Source organism: Mastomys coucha, unplaced genomic scaffold, assembly GCF_008632895.1.
Source record: "Mastomys coucha isolate ucsf_1 unplaced genomic scaffold, UCSF_Mcou_1 pScaffold22, whole genome shotgun sequence".
Classification (NCBI taxonomy): Eukaryota; Metazoa; Chordata; class Mammalia; order Rodentia; family Muridae; genus Mastomys; species Mastomys coucha.
Window position 1 is genome coordinate 245540990 of NW_022196905.1, and position 21567 is coordinate 245562556.

The following is a 21567-nucleotide window of genomic DNA, read 5'->3' on the forward strand; positions in this document are numbered from 1 at the left end:
AACCTCAAAAAGAAAAGTAGAGGAAGGCAGCCGGGCAGTGGTGGTACACGCCTTTAACCCCAGCACTTGGGAGGCAGAGGCAGGCAGGTTTCTGAGTTCGAGGCCAGCCTGGTCTACAGAGTGAGTTCCAGGACAGCCAGGGCTATACAGAGAAACCCTGTCTCGAAAAAAACAAAACAAAACAAAAAGAAAAGTAGACAAAAGACATAAATCAAATAATACCTGTCTCTGTCTTCTTGGTCCTCTGTTATCAGCACTGGATAGACCTTTCTCATTCTCCTTGGCTGAATGATAGGGCTGTCCCTCTTAAACTATATGTCCAGTTAACTATCAGTGTATCTGTTCAGTAAAATTAATTGTCCTTAAGACCAACTACACCTCTTTTTTTTTTTGAAAGTTTTTCTTTCTATTTTTTTGTTTTTGTTTTGTTTAAAGATTTATTTTATTTATTTTATGTATATGAGTACATTGCAGGTGTACAGATGGCCGTGAGCCATCATGTGGCTGCTGGGAATTGAACTCAGGGCCTCTGCTTGCTCCAGCTATGCTCCTTCCGGTGTAATACACTGTAGCTGTCTTCAGAAGAGGGCATCAGATCTCATTACGAATGGTTGTGAGCCACCATGTGGTTGCTGGGATTTGAACTCAGGACCTTTGGAAGAGCAGTCAGTGCTCTTAACTGGTGAGCCATCTCGCCAGCCCTGAAACAAGAGTTTTTCTATGTAGCCCTGGCTGTCCTGGAACTTGCTCTGTAGACCAGGCTGGCCTTCAATTTACATAGATTCACTTGTTTCTGCCTCCTGAGTGCTAGGACTAAGGGTGTACATCATTGCCTGGCCCAATTCTATCTCTTTAGAGCAGGGTGAGTCCATAATTTGACTCATTCACTAAGAACTGACTCCATGATGGCCATAAAACTCAGCACACAGACAGCACCACCTGCCAACATGAAAACAAAGACCTAATCCACTGAAGTCTCTAAATTTACTGGCCTTGCCTTTCGGCTTCTTTTTCTTCTTTTTTTTTTTAAGATTTATTTATTTATTATATGTAGGTACACTGTAGCTGTCTTCAGATACCCTAGAAGAAAGCATCAGATCTCATTACAGATGGTTGTGAGCCACCCTGTGGTTGCTGGGATTTGAACTCAGGACCTTTGGAAGAGCAGTCAGTGCTCTTAACTGCTGAGCCATCTTTCTAGCCCCACCTTTTGGTTTCTGTAGTTCTGCTTCTGACTGCTTCTGCTAACTGGAGTATGTCAACCCAGAACATGAACTTTGCACTTAAAACCTCGCCCTGAGAAAGGCTCGATACTACACAGGGATCCTGAACACCCAGTATAGTCATAGGGTGGCTAATAAAGACTTCCTTTTGGTAGATACCCCACAGCAAAGGCACCTGACACTCAGGTGGTACAGATATACATGCAAGAGAAACATCTATGTAATAAAATACTAATGAAAATTTAATATTTCAGTTAATAAAATAAACCCAGCTGGACAGTGGTGGTGCACACCTTTAATCCTAGCACTTGGGAAGCAGAGGCAGGTGGATTTCTGAGTTCGAGGCCAGCCTGGTCTACAGAGTGAGTTCCAGGACAGCCAGGGCTACATAGAGAAACCCTGTCTCGAAAAACCAAAAACCAAAACCAACCAACCAAACAAACAAAAAAACAAAACTAAAACAAAACAAAAAAACCCAAGTGCAACAAAAAGCCAGGTGGTATGGCACAGATCTGTAATCTGAACAATCGACTAGGAGGTGAATGCCAGCCTAGGTTACATAAACTTTGCCTCCATCTGTCTCCTTTCTTACCCCTAACTCCCCATCCCAATGGTATAAGCTGGCAACTACTAGCTAAGGTAATGGAATTAAAAGTTCTAGGCCAGCTGGAGCACTTTAAACAAGACCGTGTTCCAAATAAAAACCAGAAAGGTAGCCGAATGGCTGGGAACATAGATCAGTTGTCACGCCCTTGTCTGGTTATGTTCAACTGCCAATCTTGCAAAACCCAGAAATTTTCTGCTGTCCAGGCTGTGGTGAGGTATGTCTAAAATGCCAGGAATCAGGAGGCCAAGGACAGCGTTGGGTTCTAGGTCAGCCAGGTTACATAGATTCCCTGTTTGCTAATTCATAAGGTTCAGTTTACTCCATGCAGGGAGGGGGATGGGAGTTGGCTCCCCGTGGGGACACTTATAGAAAAGTTTTGAAAGGGTGTCTTGTCGTCGTACGTCATGTCCCGTGCTCCACTCCCGTCCCCCTTTCCATTTTTGCTTCTTGGAACACCAGCAGATGCCTTACAAAGGCCAGGGTATTTATACTTCTGGGACAGAGAACAAGGCCTCGCATATAGTTTGGTAGCGCAGGGTACCAACAATACACGAGATGCTTAAGTTTGGCCAGCATACATCTGTGGTGTCAATACATTCTGCAAATTTGGGGACATGTAGTTTATCTGACGTTCAAATTTAAGGAGGGAGCGTACTATTTTTTTTTTTTTATTCAGCAACTCCTGCAAGATTTGCTGATTTAACTGATCGGATGGTCTTCTCCCACCTGTACCATGGGGGTCAAACAACTCTACCTGTTTCCAAAGGAATACATAAAGCCCCTGGTGCCCGGTGAGCCCTCATTTTATACGCCCACTCGGGCGCAGCCGCGACAGTCCTCTCCATCCTGCACTCAGCGGGCCAAACGCTCGCCGCCCGGGTCTAGGTGGTCCGCACCTGCGCGCCCCGGCCAGCCTCTTCCGGGTCAGGTGACCGCGCGCGCCCACGTGACCCGGCCCGAGTGCGGGCGCTGGAAGGCGGAAGTGGAGCGGAGTTAGGCGCCGCTGGTGTGGCCGCGGCAGGTAGGTGGCGCGGGCACTGGGGGGGGGGCTCGGCAGCGAGCGGATGGCGCGGGGCAGCCAGGGGCGGCGGGCGGCGCGAGGGGCCGGGGCAGCGCAGGGCGGGCGCCGGGGGGCGGCGGCTTCCTGTGGGAGGGGCCTGGCGCGCGGTTCCGGCCTCCGAGGAGGGGTGTCCCGGCTCGCGCCCGGGCGGGGTGGGCGCGGGGCCCGGCGGGAGTTGCCCGCTGCTGGCGCTTCCGGAGGGGGACCCCCAGCCCGGGCGCCTGCGGTGCGGAGGAGCCGCGTCCGTGAAGGGGGCCCGACCTCAGCCGGGGAGACTCGCATGCTCCCTGGAAGGGGCTGCCTGGGAGTGGGCGTCCGGCTTGTAGGGACAGGGAGAGAAATCTGGACGATGCGGCCTGGACCCCATTCTGAGAGTCTTTCCCTTCCGTCCTCTTTGAAGATGATGGCGACCCGAGACTTTGATAGCGGTCCTGTTCAGTTTTTAAACTTCAGGAGGGTTCCCTGAGTCTTGATGGTCTGACTCTGGTCACACCCACTTTGCCCTGTTTGGGTAGGGTTTCCACTTGTTGGGAGCCTAGCCCTTCAGATCATCTTTCTTTGAGATGTTCCCGGATCGGGTCATCTTCGAGGCCCTCCCACCTAAAAAATAAAAAATAAAATAAAATAAAATTAAAGACTTGTAGGTGCTTTGCTGTGTTCATAACAAGACTTTTAACCTTAACCTACACTGTTGTCAGCGACCTGGGCCAACGTTACCTCAGCAACGCGTTGACAGCTGAAGTCTTGGACAGTTAAAGTCTACCCATATCGCTTTGAGGTGTTTCCTCTAAAGCTTAAATTATGCAGCTTCTTTTACCATGTGACTGCTTATCTTGACCAGCTGTGACTAGGTGGGGTGACTGAGAAGTTTCTCTTGTGTTCCTTAGAACTGTGACCTAGATTGTAGTTTTTGAGGTTAAAATACCCGTCTTAAGATTCTTCATCCTCTAGGCTGAGGCATGAAGATGGCTTCAAGTTCCAGGCCAGCCTGGGCTACCCTGAAAGACCTAAATAAACACACAGGCCACCCTCTATCCTTCACATTTGCTACGGTTTGCAGAAGTGAAATGAAATTTATGAATGCAATGAAGGTGTCAGGGTTCAAATGGGACATAAACAGGAACCAGAATCACAGATCGCTAGGGGGAAAAAAAGCACTTTTCATTAATACATTAGGAATTGAAGACTTGGGGGTGTATTACAAGCATTTAAAAGTTAATTTTTATAGCAATCTCAAGAAGTCATTCCCACTTCATAGATAACAGGCTAAGAGAATTGACTTAAAAGATGTATTTTTATTCGTGTGTGTGTGTGTGTGTGTGTGTGTGTGTGTGTGTGTGTGTGTTCCTGTCTGTATGTGCTCACCCAGCCAAGATGAGAGCATTGGGTCCCTTGGAGCTAGAGATGCAGGTCGTTGTGAGCCTCTGGATTTGCATGCTGGAAATTGAACTTTGGTCCTGTGGAAGAGCAGTAAGTGCTCTTATCTGCATCTCTTTAGTCCCAACCTAATATTCTCATTTTTTTTTTTTTGTTTTTCTTCCTCGTTTACTGTCTTCTTCCTGCTAGGACTGTAAGTCATTCAAGGTCAGTGATCTGATTTTACATGACTTCTTTGGCTACTAGCCCCATGCCTGGTATGTTAGGAGTACTTGGTCACTTGTTTGAGAAGTAAATGTTTTTAAGGTCACAGTGCTTGGTGTATGTGGTGAACAAGGGGTTTGAAGGTAAGTTTTCTGTTTAGTGTTACTAGTCTATGAGAAAATCAGAAGCATGAGGAAAAGGCTTCTTCATTGGCTTGTCAGTCTTTTACTTTTTTTGTTGAACATTGCACCTTCCCACTTCCCTTCTTTTTGTAATTTTTATTCTTTTGCTTTTTAGACAGGATCTCAGTAAGTTGCCTGGGGTGGCCTCAAACTCCTGTAGCTCAGGCAAGCCTTGAACTTGTGATCCTTGTGCCTCCGACTTCACAGTAGTTAGGATTTGAGGCCAGTACCACCTGGGTCATCTTCGTCTTTCATTTAATGACTACATCCCCATCTGCAAAGAACTGATACCAGATTCTTATTCAGTTTTATTTATTTTTTGGTTATTTATTTGAGACAAAGTTTTACTGTGTAGACCTGGCTGGCCTAGAACTCATAAAGATTCACCTGCTTCTGCCTACCAAGTGCTGAAATTAAAGCTGTGTACTATTCACTATGTTCAACCTCTCTCCCCTCCAGTCCCCTCCTCTCCTTTCCTTTCCTTCCCTCTTCCCCTCCTCCCCCTCCTCTTCCCCTTCCTCTTCCCCTCCCCTTCTTCCTCCCCCTCTCCTTCCCCCTTTTCCCCCTCTCCCCACAGGATCTTTTAGCTTTTTGATAGAAGGTAGGTTGTAGCCCAGGCTAGTTATGTTGCTGAGGAACTTATGACAGATTCTCTTGTCTCCACCTTCCCAGAGCTGGGGTCACAGGCCTTCATTCACCACTGTGCCTGGCCCAGCGTCTCATCCAGTTCCAGATCTGTGAAGGTTGCATTACTTCATTCACAGATGAAGAAACTGAGGCTTACTGAAGTCCTGATGTTAGATTCCAGAACTAGTTAATAAATGCAAGAGTTGGGTCTCTCCTTCTACCATATGGGTCCTGAGAATTGAGTTCCAGTTGTCAGGCTTGGTGGCAAACAACTTTATACCCGATGAGCCACCTTTTCTACAACCTAAGTTTTTTTATTTTTAATTCTTAGAAGCGATAAAAAGTTTCATCTTAAAATATTTTTAAAATATACTATTAAGTTGGGTATAAGTGCCATATAATCTGAGCACTTGGGAGGCAGAGGCAGGAGGATTGCTGGGAGTTCAAATGTTCAGCTATAGCTTGAGTTACAAGAAGAGAAAGAAAGAAAGAAGGAAAGAAAAACATGTAGAAAAAATAGAATAGGGTAAGAGAAAAAAATTGTAATTGTACAGTGTAACTGTTATTGCTGAGAAAACCCTGCCTGCTCTCAGGGTGTACCGCCTCAGTCCATTGCAGGGTAATTTATAAATTGTAGAAGTTGGTCTTCGGAGTGGAAGCTGGGAAGTCTGAGATGGAGGGTTTGATGGTTTGTATATGCTTGGCCCAGGAGTGGCACTATTAGGAGGATGTGGCCTTCTTGGAGTGGGTGTGTCATTGTAGGCGTGAGCTTTAATACCTTCATTCTAGCTGCCTAGAAACCAGTCTTCCTTCCACTAGCAGCCTTAAGATGAAGATGTAGAACTCTCAGCTCTTCCTGTACCATGCCTGCCTGGATGCTGCCATGTTCCTGCCTTGATGATAATGGACTGAGCCTCTGAACCTGTAAGCCAGCCCCAATGAAAGGTTGTCCTTTATTAGAATTGCCTTGATTATGGTGTCTGCTCACAGCAGTAAAACCCTAACTAAGACAGAAGGTCTGCTTCTGGAGGGCCTTCCTGCTAGGTTATTCATTGGTAGAAGGCAAGAGAACAAGCATAGGCACAGGACTAGGGGCCCTGCCAGTGTCTGTGAGCACCAGGCCTCTCAGGACCTTCTCTCTCTCTTCTCTCTCTCTCTCTCTCTCTCTCTCTCTCTCTCTCTCTCTCTCTCTCTCTCTCTCTCTCTCTCTCTCTCTCTCTCTCTCTCTCTCAATACAGGGTTTCTCTGTGTAGCCTTGGCTGTCCTGGAACTCACTCTGTAGACCAGGCTGGCCTCGAACTCAGAAATCCACCTGCCTCTGCCTCCCAAGTGCTGGGATCAAAGGCATGTGCCACCACCGCCTGGCAGTACCTTATCTCTTAAAGTTTCCACCACATACATTTTGGGGACCCATTCAAACCATAGCTTCTGCCACAGTTGTCTTTTCCTAGGAAAATATGTTCCTTCAGTGGATGGTTGTACACCCTCCTTTATTACAGGCATTGTTCTGGAGTTTGGCTGTTTAGTATGGATACCACTGACCACCTGGCTGCCCTGGAACAGCCTATGAATGTCAAATACCTCAAAATTTGGAGATGCAACATGAAAGCCGCAATGTTGCATTGATTTTTGCTTGTTTGTGACAGGGTTTCTCTGTGTAGCTCGGGCTGTCCTAGAACTCACTCTGTAGATTGAGCTGGCCTCAAACCCACAAAGATCTTCCTGCCTTTGCCTCTGAAGTGCTGGGATTAAAGGCATGTGCCACTAGTGCTGGCTCCAACTGATGTTTTTATATTCTAGTAAAATCATATAAATGTAACCTATACATATATGCTATAAATGGTAAAATTTTATATTTACTATGTTAAAGACAATGTAATTAAATAAGTTTCAGCAGGGTATATGTAGTGACTCATACCTGTAATCTTAGCACTCCTTTTTTGGGGTTGGGGGCAGGTCTCACACTTGCTCAATGCTCAGACTTTCTAGAATTTATGCTGTACTCCTTCTGCCTTAGCTTCCTGGGTGCCAGGGATTACAGGTATGCTGGCTCTTGTCTGAAGATCCTAAAGGGGAGAAGGCATGGAGCAGAGGGCTGAGTGAGGGTAGAACAGTCCAGGCGAAGGGATAAGCCAGACCAAATGACTTGACTGGTTTGGGGATTGTCCAGGAACCCAGCATGGCTGGAGAAGGCTAAGTGAGCCTAGAGAATGAGTACACAAGGGTTTTGGGTGTGGGAGGAAACATTGGGCAGGTCAGGGAAGGCCTTGTAGGCCTTTGTGTGAATGCTGGTTTTCACAGGATAAGTGAAACATTTGAGCTGAGGAGTAGATACTGTCCTGCCTTTCAACAGGCACACTGCAATTGTTGTGAGGAGGAGAAAGAGGAGCTAGGGTAGAGGCAAAAAGATGTATGAGGAGGGCATTGTCACACAAGGAGAGAAAAGCAGTGTGATATATTCTGAAGCTCAGCCAGTAGGATCTGTGGATGAGGTGACTTGGGTATGGAATGTGAGAGGACGAGAGCAGGCAAAGGTGACTCCCAAGGTTTGGGTATGAGCAGGGAGAAAATGGAGTTATCGTTAAATGGGGGAGAAGAGCTAGAGATGTGGCCCAGTTGGTTGAGTATTTGCCTAGTGTGCCTAAAGCCTGGGGTCTGATCCTCAGTATGGCATAAATGGGATGTGGTGGCATATGTCTGTAATGCTAGCACTCAGGGCAGAGCCTGGGGGAGGATTAGAGTTCAGTCAGGGTTATCATCCTTTGGAATCCAGCCTGGGCTACATAAGACCCTGTCTCAGTAAACAGAATCAAGAGAGACTATAGGGCAGTCAGGGCTTAGAATCAGTTTTGTTCACATTGATTGTACAAGGCCTAGTGTGAACCCAAGAGAAGATGCCAGGGCAATTAAATGAGGAAGTCAGGTGGCAAGCAGGGGCAGGAGATGTGTGCATAGGAGCTATTATTGTGTAGCTTGGAGTTGAGACTGGACACAGTTATCTAGAGAGGAGTGTGAATACATGTCCAAGAAGAATGTTGCTGTTGAGCTTGAACTTGTAGAGTAAGTCTCAGGTGACACTGGGCCGTGTCTGCAGACCACCTGAGTACTGCAGGGGAGTTGGGTCTCTCTCCTTTTTCATTTAAAGACACCCCCTACTCCCATACACACACACTGGCAGTGTCTGCAGACCACCTAAGTATGGCAGGGAAGTTGGGTCTCCTTTTTCATTTAAAGACAACCCCCCCATACACACACACTTTTCCCCCCAAGACAGGGTCTCACCATGTAGCCCTGGCCATCCAGCTGGCTTTGAACTCAAGAGATCCACCTGCCTCTGCCTCCTAAGTGCTGGGATTAACGTTGTATGCCACCACCTCCCGGCTAAGATCCCCTTTTTTCTGTTAGTTTTTTCTTTTTAAAACACAGTCTTATTATGTAGCCCTGGCCTAGCACTCACTATGTAGACCAGGCTGGCCTTGAACTCAAGGGATCTTCCTGCCTCTACTTCCTAAGTACTAGTATTAAAGAAAGGCCTTTTTGAAAACAACAAGCTCATGGTTTTCTCTTGCTCTAGTTGAAAAAGTTGTTTTTCCAACTGCTATCTTAGAGTACTGAAATCAGCTCAAGTGCCAGCTTCAGGAATTTCTGGCTTTCTGAGCAACCAGTTTATGAGCCTCCAAGGATGGAAAAGAAAGGCAGGCAGGACAGTAAATGGGTTTTTAAAGTTTAAAATACCAGCTTTACCAAATACATGTTGAGCACAGTGCAGTCCCCTCCTCTGCCCCCCCACCCCCAGCCTGTTGTCTTATAGATTTAACACAAATGGAACCTTGTAGTGGGGGTGTGTGGTGGTTTGAATAGGTTTGCCTCCCATAGTCTCTTGTGTTTGAATTCTTGGCCAGTGGGGAGTAGCACTATGAGGAGTGTGGCCTTGTTAGAGATGTGTCACTGTGGAGGAGGGGCATTGAGGTCTTAAATGCTCAACCTATGCCCAGTGTGAAACACATCCACTCTCCTCCTGGCTGCCTTTGGATCAAGATCTGGAACTGGGCTCCTCCAGCACCATATCTGCCTTAAAGCTGCCATGCTTCCCATCACAAGGATAATGGACTAAACTTCTGAAACTGTAAGCCAGCCCAATTAAACGTTTTATCCTTTATAAGAGTTGCCTTGGTCATGGTGTCTCTTTACAGCAATGGAAACCCTAACTAAGACAGTAGGTAACTCTTGGATTTCAGTCTTGGTCTTGGGATCTGAAGTTTTCATCAGGAAGGCAGTGGATTCATGAACAAGTCAGATTGTGATCAGATTATGGCACACATGTGGAGGTCAGAGGACAACTTTCAGGAGTTGTTCTTTCCTTGTACCATGTGGGATGGATTCAGATCCTCAGTGCTGCCAGCAAACACCTTTTCCTTGGAGCCAGCCTGGCCCGTGAGCATTAGAGTGCCTGTGTAATTTAGGACTGTGTTGGATGCTACAAGAGCTGACATATTGTTCTCAGGGAAGATCTTGTTCCTTTGATTCCAACTAGAATCTATTTAGAAGGTTGTGAGATCCCTGTTCTCTTCACTGCCCTTGGTTTAGAAACAGTGATTTGAGTGGTAATCCCTTCTAGGTAATACCAAGTCTCCTGACTCAGGGCGGGCCTCTTCCTTTGGTTACTCATGCATTCTCTATGGTGTTTGTCCTAAGATCTGTTTTGCCAGATACACACACACACACACACACACACACACACACACACACACACAATCAGATGAAATATTTTCTCTTGTTGCATTCTAACTAGCTGGGTATTACACTGCACAGCTGCTGACATCATCTATAATGTCATGAGAACAGCCACCATCCACATGGCAGCCCAGCCCACAGGCTGTACAATACCTAGGATCTCCTTAATAATTCCAGAAAGTTCCTCAGCTAAAGACTGGTGTCTCATCTGTGGGGTGGTGTATGGTGTAGAAAATCACATCAAAAGTGAGATTTCCACTGTTTTTTTTTTTTCCCCTTTTTTCTGTCTCTTGGTGGCTTCTTGAAGACTTTGATGATGAGGCAGAGGCAGAGTGTGCAGCCTCAGTCCAGTTGGTCTGCTCTGAGTGGTCAGTTTCACCCTCACCTTCAGGCCTTCCCATCACCAGTTGTCCGGCCTGGGAGCCAAGGCGATGTGGTGCTGATCTCACCTCCAGTGTACCTCAGGTCTCCCTACGGTTGAACTTGGACTGCATGGTGGAGGGGGCTAGGGCTGGTAGCCTCTTTCCAGCAGAAAGCCCCCTTCCAGTTTTTACATGCTGTTTGGCAGTTTTTGAAATGTGATTGTTTTTCACTTTGGGCCTCTGGTGAATGGAAGACAATTCAGTGCTGGATGCTGGAAAGAGGCCAGGAAAGAAGCAGACGTGTGTGTTGGAAAAATCTGGCTTGAGGGTGGGAGGGAAGGAGAGGTCTGTGGGACAGACTCTTCCACCTCTTTTAGAAGAGGATACGGGGCTGCTCTCTACTTACAAATACACCCTGCTTGTTTCTTTCAAGTTTAGGATGCAGATGCTAGGAATCGAGCCCAGGCCTAGTGCATATTAGGAAGCACAGTATCTCTGAGCCCCAGTGCTCCTCTACCTCCTTTTTTCTCTTAAGATGGCCTCAGTCAGATACTCAGATTGACTTTGAATGCACTGGTTACAGACCTATGCCACTAGGCCAGGCTGGCTCTGCTTCTCTTCTTCCTTCTCTTCTTCCTCCTCCTCTTCTGCTTATGTTTGTGTGTATGGGTTGTTTTAGGAAGTACAGGGTATTAAACTAGTGCCAGACAAGAGCTTTGCTCCCACCTCTGCCTTCTTAGTGCTGGGATAAAGGAGTCTTCTTTTTTAATTTTTTTCTTTTTTCTTTTTTTTTAGAAACAGGGTTCCATGTAGTCCAGGCTGGCCTCAAATTTTCCACGTAACTAAGACTGGCCTTAAAATCCCAATCCTGCTGGGCAGTGGTGGCGCACGTCTCTAATCCCAGCACTTGGGAGGCAGAGGCAAGCAGATTTCTGAGTTCAAGGACAGCCAGGGCTATACAGAGAAACCCTGTCTCGAAAAACCAAACCAAACCAAACCAAACAAAACAAAAACAAAAACAAAAAAACAAAAATAAAATCTCTATCTTTCTTTCCCTACCTCCTGAGTGCTCAGCTTAAAGTATTGTCCTCTTACTCTTTCTCTTAGTTAGTCCAGGCTGGCTTGAAACCTCATTATAATACATAGCCAAGAATAACCTAGAACTTTCTCCTAGAGGTAGGAGAATCAGGAGTTCAAGGTCCTCCTCAATTCCATGAAGAGTTTGAGGACATTTTGTTAGAACCAAAAAGTAAAGTTAAAAGCAAAACAGAAGTAAAGATGAGTGGTGAATGCAGACTGACGGTGTGGCACGGTGTGGCACGGTGTGCTGAGTGTAGAGGGGCAGGGCTTACTTGGTGTGGATCAGGCCTGGGCTCCTTACATCTTGAGCACCCAGAAGTACAAGAAGCAGATCTGGAGGCATGGCTCACTTGCTCATCCAGAGGACCCAAGTTCAGGATCCACATGGTGGCCCACAACTGGCTGCAGTTCTAGTTCTGGGGCATCCAAAACCCATGGGCCTCTCTGGGCAGCTACATGCACTTGGTGCACATAAGAACTCATGTAGGTATGCACACAAGCAATTTAAAAATTAATAAGTAAATATTAAAAAACTCAAACAAACAAGTAGAGAAAACAGTGAATCAACTGGTCCTAACAGCCCAATATCCATGACAGATAAATGGATAAATAAGAGGTATGGCTGTCAAATGGAGCAAAATTCAAGCTACAAAAGGAAAGATACGCATTATAGTGACCTGGAACATTCCATGAAAGAAAGCAGTTACAAAACCACACATAGGTCAGATGATTGCATTTGTATGAGTTGTCTGGAGTAGGTAAATCCACTGTGACAAAAATAGATTGATGTTTTCTGGGAGCTGGGGGAGGGAAAATGGGCTGGTCGTTGACAGGGTTTATTTGGGAATGATGAAATGGTCTGGAATAGGAAGTGATGGCAACTCAGGTCCAATGCTAATAAAAACCCACTACAATTATGTGCTTTTAAAGGATGAGTTTGGAGTGAGGGATGGAGCGTAGTGGGTTCAAAGAAAGTCCTGGGTTCTGTTTCCAGCTTCTCACAAACCAGGTTTGATGGCGTTTGTCTGTCTTGTTTATGGAGACAAGAGGATCTGAAGTTCAAGGTTAATAGTAAGTTTGAAATCAAACTTGACTGACGAGAATTTGTCTTTTCTTTTTTCTTTCAAGGCAGGGTCTCTCTATGTAGTTCAGGCTGTCCTGGAATTCACTATATAGATTAGGCTGGCCTTGAACTCACAGAGGTCCACCTGCTTCTGTCTTCTGAGTGGTGTGATTAAAGGTGCGCATTACTACACTTATTTAAGAGAATTTATTTTTTAAAAAGAAGAAAATAAGCTGGATGTAGTGATGCACGCCCTTAGTCCCAGCACTTGGAGGGAGAGACAAGTGGATCTCTGTGAGTTTGAGGACAGCCTGGTCTACAGAGAATGTTCAGAATAGCCAAGGCTACACAGAGAAATTCTGTCTCAAAAACAAAACAAAACAAGAAATAAAAAAGAATAAATTTATGGCATATGAATTATAATCCAGGAATAATAAATAAAAGATGGCTTCCTTTTGTTTTAAATGCACCCTCTGTGTCCTGCAGGCCAAGTCAAGATTCTGAGATAGTGCAGGATGTGGGGTATAACTCAGCAGTAGAGCACTTGACTAGTGAGCCTGAGGTCCTGGGTTTGATGCTCTGCAGGAAAATACAAGGAAAAGAAGGATTCTTGTAGCCAAACTCCATCTCCTACCTGCTCTGCTACTGTGTGTCATTGAACTTCCTTTTGTTTCTAGCTGGGCACATTAAAAGTTTTCTGTACTAGAGCTTGAACTCGGGGCCTTTCTTGTGCTAGGCTGAGCCACATCCCCAACATTACTAAGTGTGAAGTGCCAGCAGGTTGATCTGTGTGCTAGGACCTCAGTGAAGAAAGGGGTTCAGTTCATTCTGTTGGGAAGCAAAGTTAATTCTCCTCTTGGGTTTTAGGAGGGGCTGCTGCCAATATAATTGGGTAGGCAGGGGACTTTGAACAGCAACTCCTCCCCATGTAGTCTTTTTATTTCTTTTTCATTTATTTATTTATTTATTTATTTAGAGACAGGGTTTCTCTGTGTAGACCTGGCTGCCCTGGAACTTTGTAGAACAGACTGACCTTAAACTCAGAAGTCCACTTGCCTCTGCCTCCTGAGTTTAAATAAAGGTTGATGAGTTCAAGACCAGCATGGGCTATAGAAGACCATGTCTTAAAAAACAAATTATGGGGCTGGAGAGAGCTCAGGATTTAGGAGCATGGAGTGGGAGGACTGAAGCATGGACCTAACACCTGGGTAAGTAGCTGCTCCTGGCACGTGTGAACCCCAGCCTGGGGCAGCACTGACACTAGGAGCATTACTGGGAGCTGCTACTTTCCAGTTTAGCCAATAAAACTGGAGCTCCAGCTTTAAAAGAAGACCTTGCCTCAAAGAAGTAAGTAGAGTGATAGAGGATGATATGGTGTCCCTTTTTGGCCTCCAGTACATACAAGTACATGTGCTTATACACACAGGTTAAAAAATATTAAAACAAAAATGCCTGTCAAGCCTTACGTGGACAGTAAATTCAGAGATAAGATGCCATTTTATTTATTTAGGAATTGTGTGAATCTGCTCAAATTGGAAAAGGACAGGAGTCTTCCCTACCTTTCACTGGCCTGCAGAGGTGAAGTCTGTATATCTAGCCTTTAGTCTCCCTCCTCCCCTGCCTGGCTCGGGCACATAAGCTAACCCCAGTTTGCTGACTTTCTTTTCTTCCTTCTCTTCTCCCCACTTCCAGTTTCCTTCTTTTGTCTGTCTTTCTGCTGTTTATGTAAACATGTCCTCGTTACTAGCTGGAAGGAGTTACTAGTCCATCTCTTTGTATTTCTGAATCAGAAGTGAAGCACATTCTGTGTTCAGGTTTTACAATCCTCCTTTAGTTTTGCGGTACAGCCCATTGCTAGTCCCACACTCTGGCATCTAGGTAAACCTCCAGTCTGGTGTTTATTGATGTGAATTGACACACCCAGCACACTGATGTCTGTCTTTACCTTCTAGTTGTGGTTAGTTTTCTTTATGTACACGTTGGAGGGTTTTACAGTTCACATAGCTTACCTTCCTATCAGGTAGTATCTGGCTAATTGGATCAGGAATGGCGGACAAAGCTCACATAATAACAGATCAGTGTTCATAAATGGTGGGCTGTAATTATGAAGAACTGGAGAGAGATGGTGTTGGTGGAGTTTGGGGCCTGTTTCTCCTATGTTCTCAGCTGGATTTGTTCTTTCTGAGCTTTCTTTTTCTTTTCTTTCTTTTTTTTCCTGACTTCTTTCCTATTGTTTCTTCTCCTCCTCCTCCTTCTTTTTTATTGGATATTTTATTTATTTACATTTCTTCCTCAGCTTTTGTGTGTGTGTGTGTTTCGAGACAGGGTTTCTCTGTGTAGCCCTGGCTGTCCTGGAACTCACTCTGTAGACCAGGCTAACCTTGAACTCAGAAATCTGCCTGCCTCTGCCTCCCAAGTGCTGGGATTAGAGGTGTGTGCCACCCCTGCATGGCTTCCTGAGCTTTCTTTAGCATTTATCCTTGATTTTGTTTTGGGTTGTTAGTTGTAGATCAAGATACTTCGGTTTTCTCCTCCTTAACAAATCCATGTGGAGGTTCAAGTTTCATTGTCTACACCCTTGGGACTAAATAAAGGTCAGGAGAACAAGCTGCTTCAAAACTCCCCTTATTCCAGCTGCCTTAGGGAAGGGAGTGTCCAAACAGACAGCAGGATTTAAAGTCTATAAATAACAGGTTTCTAGCTATTAGACCTTAAGCCTCTGTTAGAGCACTGGCTCCAGGACATTCAACACACTAACTATCCTGAGAACTCTGGCTTGGGTCTGCAGGGATGGCTCAGTGGTTAAGACCACTGCTGGTTGCTCCTCTGGATGACCCGGGTTCTGTTTCCAACACCCACATGGTAATTCATACCCATTCATAACTCCAGATCCAGGGATTCGGCAGCCTTTTTTCTGGCCTCCATGGGCACCAGACATGCAAATGGTCCACATACACGCACACAGGCAAAACACTCATACACATAACATAAAAATCTACAAATATCTAAAATATTAAAAGATAAATGTTGCACACACAGTTAAAGTTTCGTAGTCTCTGTTTCATTTTCTGCTGTGGCTGAGGCAACTTGTGGTTTAGTGTCAGTGATTCCATCCTTTCCGTGCCATCATATCTCCTTACATCATGTGTCCCCTGTGACGCAGTTGGGTATATAAGCACACATGTTCACAGAACCTAGACTGCACGTCCTTCTCTTCTTGCTCCTCTCCCTTCTTCCTTCCCTCTCCCCTCACTCAGTTCAGAAATGGTGAATGTGATTTGGATCCCATCTTTCAAGGGTGGTGTAGTCCCATTTTAGAAACACCACAGTTTGAAAAGGCAGAAAGGCCCTCAGATAGTTTTGGGTTCTAGAAGCTAGCACTTCAGGGATGAGATCTCTTGTTGTGTCCAGTGTCGTCTGCCCAGTCATGTGGAGGGGACTGAGAATCACTGTTGGAGGAGCTAACAAGGTCTCTGGGGATCTTGAGCTGTAGAATACTGTTTTTTTGTTTTGTTTTGTTTTTCCTCTAAGGAGCATTCTGGAGGTTTCCACTGGATGTAGAGTATCTAGTGTCAGAAGTGTAGCTCTGGCAGACAGCTTGCCTGTCATGAGTACAGACAGCTCTGGGTTGATGGTTTATTTTGCTTTGTTTTTGTAACCTAGACTAGTCTTGAACTTGTCACCTCTGGAACGCTGCTGGAATTATAGGTGTGTACTACCACATGCAGCCCTTACAGTGTTTTTGAGGCTGAGTCTTACTGTGTAGCCCACACTGACCTTGAACTCACAGTGGTCCTCCTGTTTTTCAAGCTCTGGGATTATATATACATACCACAGCATTCAGCTGTATGCTGCTTTAATGGCAGCAGTTTCACAGATAACCTGAAGTCTCTGGACCTCTGCATCATTAAAACTCCTCATAACAGCACTCACCTGTCACTCAGGTTTCACTGTGGTCACACTTGCATTGAAGGTGCAAAAGTCAAGACGCTGTTGGTTCTGCAGCCACGAGTGCTGTTGTCTTTATGCTCTCCGTCACAGGGTCTCGGGAGAAAGGGACATTTCAGTGTACAGTCCTTGAAGGAGCTGCTATGGTGGTGCACAGCTTATTCCCACCACTCTGGAGGCTGAGGAAGGTGTGTCTCTGTGAGTTAGAGGCCAGCCTGGTCTACAAGAGTGAGTCAGGAAAGCCAGAGCTACATAGTGAGACTGTGTCTCAAAAAACAAATGACACAACACAACCAAAAACTTACTGCATTTTTACATTTTAAAAGTTTGCATTCATGTGTATGTCTGTGCATGCAGTGCCTGCAGAAGCCACCTGGGTGTTGGATCCCCTGGAGTTGGAGTTCTAGGCAGTTGTGAATTGCTTGATGTGTTTGTATGAGCACTACATTCAGGTCTTCTAAAGGAGTAGTATATGCTCTGAACAACTGAGCCATCTCCAGCTCCTATTTATTATTATTGTCCCTATGTACTTTGTGTGTGTGTGGGGGGGGTAGGGAGATGCATGTGCCATGGCTTTTGTGGGCGTCAGAGGACATCTTTGTGGAGCTGGTTCTCTCCTTCCACTGTGTGGTTCAGGTCTATAGATTGAACTCATGTCTCCAGGCTTATGTGTCATAGCTGCCGAGCCATCTTGCCAGCCCAGCTGGCTCTTGAGCACTGTCTTTTTATATTCTCTCTGTTGAAGTGTACATGTGCTGCATGCTGCAGTAAGGACTTAAGCAATTCTGAATCTAGAGCTCACTTGTTGCTTTCTTTTTCCCATGAAATACGGTTTTTCCTTCAGAAAACAACTGAGAAACAAATCCAAGTTACTAGATTTGTGAAATTGGCAGACATTTTCTTCAAACTGAATGAAGCAAACCTGACACTCTAAGGAAAACGACTGATAGTATTTGTTGCCAGTAACAAAATCATTCTTAAAAGAAAATTAGGATTTTGGGCCATGCTACCACAACAGGCTTGATAGCTTTCTGCTGTTTGGAGGCCAAATGTGATTTTTATGTTGTATGATGAAATGTGTTAAGGTTTAGAATATCCACACAGCTCAAGGAACCAATATTTTCTAAATGAAACCTGATATTCTTTTTTTTTTTTTTTGTATTTTTATTATGTGTAAGTACACTGCAGCTGTCTTCAGACACATCAGAAGACGGCATCAGATCTCATTACAGATGGTTGTGAGCCACCATGTGGTTGCTGGGATTTGAACTCAGGACCTTTGGAAGATCAGTCAGTGCTCTTAACCGCTGAGCCATCTCTCCAGCCCCCGACCTGATGATATTCTAAGGATCACATTTGAGTATAAGAATTTTGTTTTAGGTGAACTTCTGCTTTTAACCCTACGAGTGACAGACATCTGTCAGGTGCTATTAGACATCTTTGCATGGCTTTATTAGCCATTTGGGATCCATAAAAAAGCTGGCTTAGTTGTTTATTTATTTATTTATTTATTTATTTATATTTTTGAAGACAAAATGTCTGTATGTAGTCCTGGTTGTTCTGGAACTTACTATGTAGACTGTGCTGGCCTTGAACTCACTATACAGCTGAGAATGACCTTGCTCATCTATGGCCTCCACCTTTCAAGCCCTGGGATTATAAACTTGTGCTGTCGTACAAATTTCAGGCATGAATTGTCATACCTGTCCTGGGATTGAGGTCTTTTTCATTTTTAAGATTTAATTTTTATGTGCTTGAATATTCTGCCTGCATCTATGTTTGCATTCCACATGTGTGCTTGATGCTATTGGACTTGAGAAGAAGGCATTAGGCTCCTTAGAACTGGAGTTACAAATGATTGTGAAGTACTGTGTGAGTGCTGGGAATTGAACCCAGGACCTCTGCAAGGATCACAAGTGTTCTTTAGCACTGAGCCATTTCTCCAGCTCTTTGGGTTGCGTTCTTTAGTTTCCTCCTCAGCCGCTGACTAACCTGCCGCTCTGCTTCCTTTGCAGTTTTTTGTGATGATATGGCAGCTGCCAACTCCAGCCGTGCAGGAGTGGCCCTGCCTTTTGAGAAGTCCCAGCTTACCCTGAAAGGTGAGTGTCATTGAGGCACATCTGTCGGGAGAGTCAGGTATTCTGAAACAGTTTAGGAATGTAGCATTTGTCTCAGAAGATTATCATACTATAACTAGAGTTCTTGGAAAAGAAGGCAGATAATGGGGATGTGGGAAAATAGAACATTTGGCTAAAATGCTCTGAGATGGTTGATTCCTTTGAAAATTCAGGGCTCCCCTCTGTACATTAATCCTCTGGGTGGTCTCATCCAGCCTCATAGCTTTACATGCCTTCAGTAAGAGGTCACTCTCAGATTGGTGTCTAGCCTAGACCTTCCCTGGAACTCCCAGTATTCACAGAAAGTGTCCATGTCTGGAACCATGCTCCTGACTTCTCATGGCTCATGTTGGCCTGGCAGTGAAGCCGGCACCTAGTATTCAGCGTTCCTCCCAGTCCTGTTGCCCACCCCCAGCCAACAGTGCTCTGTTCTGCAGTAAGGTCTTCAGACCTACCTTTCTGATTCTGTCCTTTGTCTTCCTTCCATGATGCTGTGATTTTGCAGTAGTCTTGTTAAAATGTAAGCCACACCTCTGCATTCAGAGTAAAGACTGATGAGCACTGTTTTCTCATGCACGTCCTCTTACCTCTGCGTTGCTGAACTCACCTGGTAGGCCTCTGCCTCTGGGCCTTTGCCCTTGCCATTCCTGAGTGAAATACTTTTAGCTTGCTTTGTTCTTTACACAGACGTCATCCTTCCCCAGTCCCTACTAAGTTCCTCACATCCGTGTCTCCCCCAATTTATTCTTTTCTTTAAGGTTGTCATTGCTTAACATCTGCTTACTTATATTAAAGGTACTTGGGGATTTAGCCTAAGGCTTCAGAGTTTTGCCAGTTTGACTTGGGGAATTTAGCTTAGTTGTTAGAGTTTGCCTAGCATGCACAAAATAGGACTGGGTTCAGTGCTCCTGAGTAAACTGGCTACTGTGGTGTATGCCCATAATCCCAGAACTCCAGAGATGGAGGCAGATTAGAAGTTCAAAGTCATCCTTAGCTACACAGACAGTTGGAGGTCAGCTTGGGATACATGAGACCCTGTCTCAAACCAAACCATACCAACCAACAAACCAACCAAACCAACCAAACCAAACCAACCAACCAAACCAACCAAACCAACAAACCAAATCAACCAAACCAAACCAAACCAAACCAACCAAACCTACCAAACCAAACCGGGGAAAAAGCTAGAGTACAAAAACCTGAATTAAAACCAAATCAGAACAAAAGGAAAAGCCTGTCCTGAGAGAGCTGAGAGCATTGACTTGGGAGAGAGTTGGTTCCTGCCTCAGACCTGCCTTTTACTAACTCTGATTTTAGAGAAGTTAATTCGGCTCCCTGAACTTAAATGGCCCAGCTGTGAAATAAAGAAATTGAATTTCATTTTCTCTCCAAGATTTATTTTTATTTTATAGGTATGTTTTCCTGCATATATGTATGTTTACTACATGCATGAACGGTACCTGTGGAGACTGGAAGACAGCATCAGTTCCCTCGAACTGGAACTACAGAGGGTTGCAAGCTGCTCTATGGGTGCTGGGAGTTGTATTCAGGTCCTTTGCAAGTGCTGCCGGGCAGTGGTGGTGCACACCTTTAATCCCAGCATTTGGGAGGCAGAGGCAGGCAGATTTCTGAGTTCAAGGCCAACCTGGTAGTGAGTTCCAGGATGGCCAGGGCTACACAGAGAAACCCTGTCTTGAAAAACAAAAAACAAGGGCTGGCGAGATGGCTCAGCAGGTAAGAGCACTGACTGCTCTTCCGAAGGTCCTGAGTTCGGATCCCAGCAACCACATGGTGGCTCACAATTACCTGTAATGAGATCTGACGCCCTCTTCTGGTGCGTCTGAAGTCAGCTACAGTGAATTACGCAGGAGCAAGTGGGGCCGGAGTAGGCAGGGCCGGCAGAGGTCTTGAGTTCAATTCCCAGCAGCCACACACGTGATGGCTCATGGTCATCTGTACAGCTACAGTGTACTCATACACATAAAATAAATAAAAATAAATAAAAATAAATCTTTAAAAAAAGAGAAAAACAAAAAATAAAACAAAACAAAAAAAAAATGATAAGTGCTCATCCACAGGGTCTCACTATGTAGTCCTGCTGAGCTAGCCTGAAACTCACTATGTAGACCAGACTGCCTTTGAACTCACAGAAATCCACATGGCTCTGCCTCCTGTGTTCCAGAACTAAAGGTGTACACCACCAGGCCTGGCAAGAACTTGTTGATTTTAAGGAGATTGTCTAGGACTGATTGAAACAGGTTCTTGTTTTTAAAGTTAAGGTATGCAGTGCTCATATCTCAGCACTAGATGGTGTCAGCTAGCCTTGATGTACAGTGCAAAGCAGTACATTTTCCACTTAGGTCTTAGGTCTGTGACAAACCTTTATTCTCAGCCCCATCCCTGTTGCTTGACTCTTAGCCCTAAATGTTTTTTGTTTTGTTTCTTGATTTCTCCCTACTGTAGCTTTTGGGGTTTTGGAGTAGTTACTGCTTCAAAGAACCCAGGGGGCGACTGTCCTTTGTCAAGTTGTAGACCTTTGTAGGACTTGTCACCTTCTAAAGGATCTGGGAAGGAGCTTAGCTTCCTCAATAGAAGGGCCCTCAGGGGAGGTTAGGATCATCAGTTATATCCTCTGATTTGGGCACAGGATGGACAATATCTAGATGGGTTCCCTCTGGTCGACCTGCAATCCCAGTGTGAGTCATGAGTGCTATGGGATAGGTGTCTTGTGGAAGATGGTGTTTGTTGGCTTTATGTTCCATGGGTTTTCCCCAGTTTGTTGGTGATAAATGACTGACAAGTGCTGCTGTGACCTAGGAACAGTGATGTGTGTCTGTAATCTCAGTATTGGGGAGACAGAGGCCATTTTTGGCTAAGAAGTAGGTTCAAGTCAGCCTGTGCTGTACAGCAAGATGCTGTTATTTAAAACCAGGAAAGAAAGCAAACTAAACCAAAAGGAGAGCAGAAGGAGAGAGAGAGCGGG

At 45.2% G+C, this 21567-nt stretch overlaps 2 protein-coding genes and 1 long non-coding RNA gene across 3 annotated transcripts in view; 1 reads left to right on the plus strand and 2 right to left on the minus strand.

Annotated features, from left to right (window-relative positions):
* Nucleotides 1-659: 659 nt before the first annotated feature.
* LOC116070126 (atherin) lies at nucleotides 660-3314 on the minus strand. The gene is made up of 2 exons (XM_031341349.1): nucleotides 2585-3314; nucleotides 660-701 (listed from the first exon to the last, which is right to left on the minus strand). The coding sequence occupies exon 1, from the start codon at nucleotides 3170-3172 to the stop codon at nucleotides 2630-2632; it is 543 nt and encodes a 180-aa protein (XP_031197209.1). The 5' UTR covers nucleotides 3173-3314; the 3' UTR covers nucleotides 660-701; nucleotides 2585-2629.
* Nucleotides 2764-21567, plus strand: part of Wwp2 (WW domain containing E3 ubiquitin protein ligase 2) — a 125362-nt gene continuing 106558 nt past the window's right edge. Inside the window, exons 1-2 of the mRNA XM_031341345.1 lie at nucleotides 2764-2851; nucleotides 18483-18566. Coding sequence (XP_031197205.1) covers nucleotides 18497-18566 — 70 coding nt within the window. The 5' untranslated portion in view covers nucleotides 2764-2851; nucleotides 18483-18496. The remainder of the gene's footprint in view (nucleotides 2852-18482; nucleotides 18567-21567) is intronic.
* LOC116070127 overlaps nucleotides 4681-21567 on the minus strand; it is an 18889-nt gene continuing 2002 nt past the window's right edge. The window contains exons 2-4 of the long non-coding RNA XR_004110284.1: nucleotides 16453-16563; nucleotides 7199-7346; nucleotides 4681-4937 (exon numbers count right to left, since the gene is read on the minus strand). This is a non-coding gene — a long non-coding RNA (uncharacterized LOC116070127). The remainder of the gene's footprint in view (nucleotides 4938-7198; nucleotides 7347-16452; nucleotides 16564-21567) is intronic.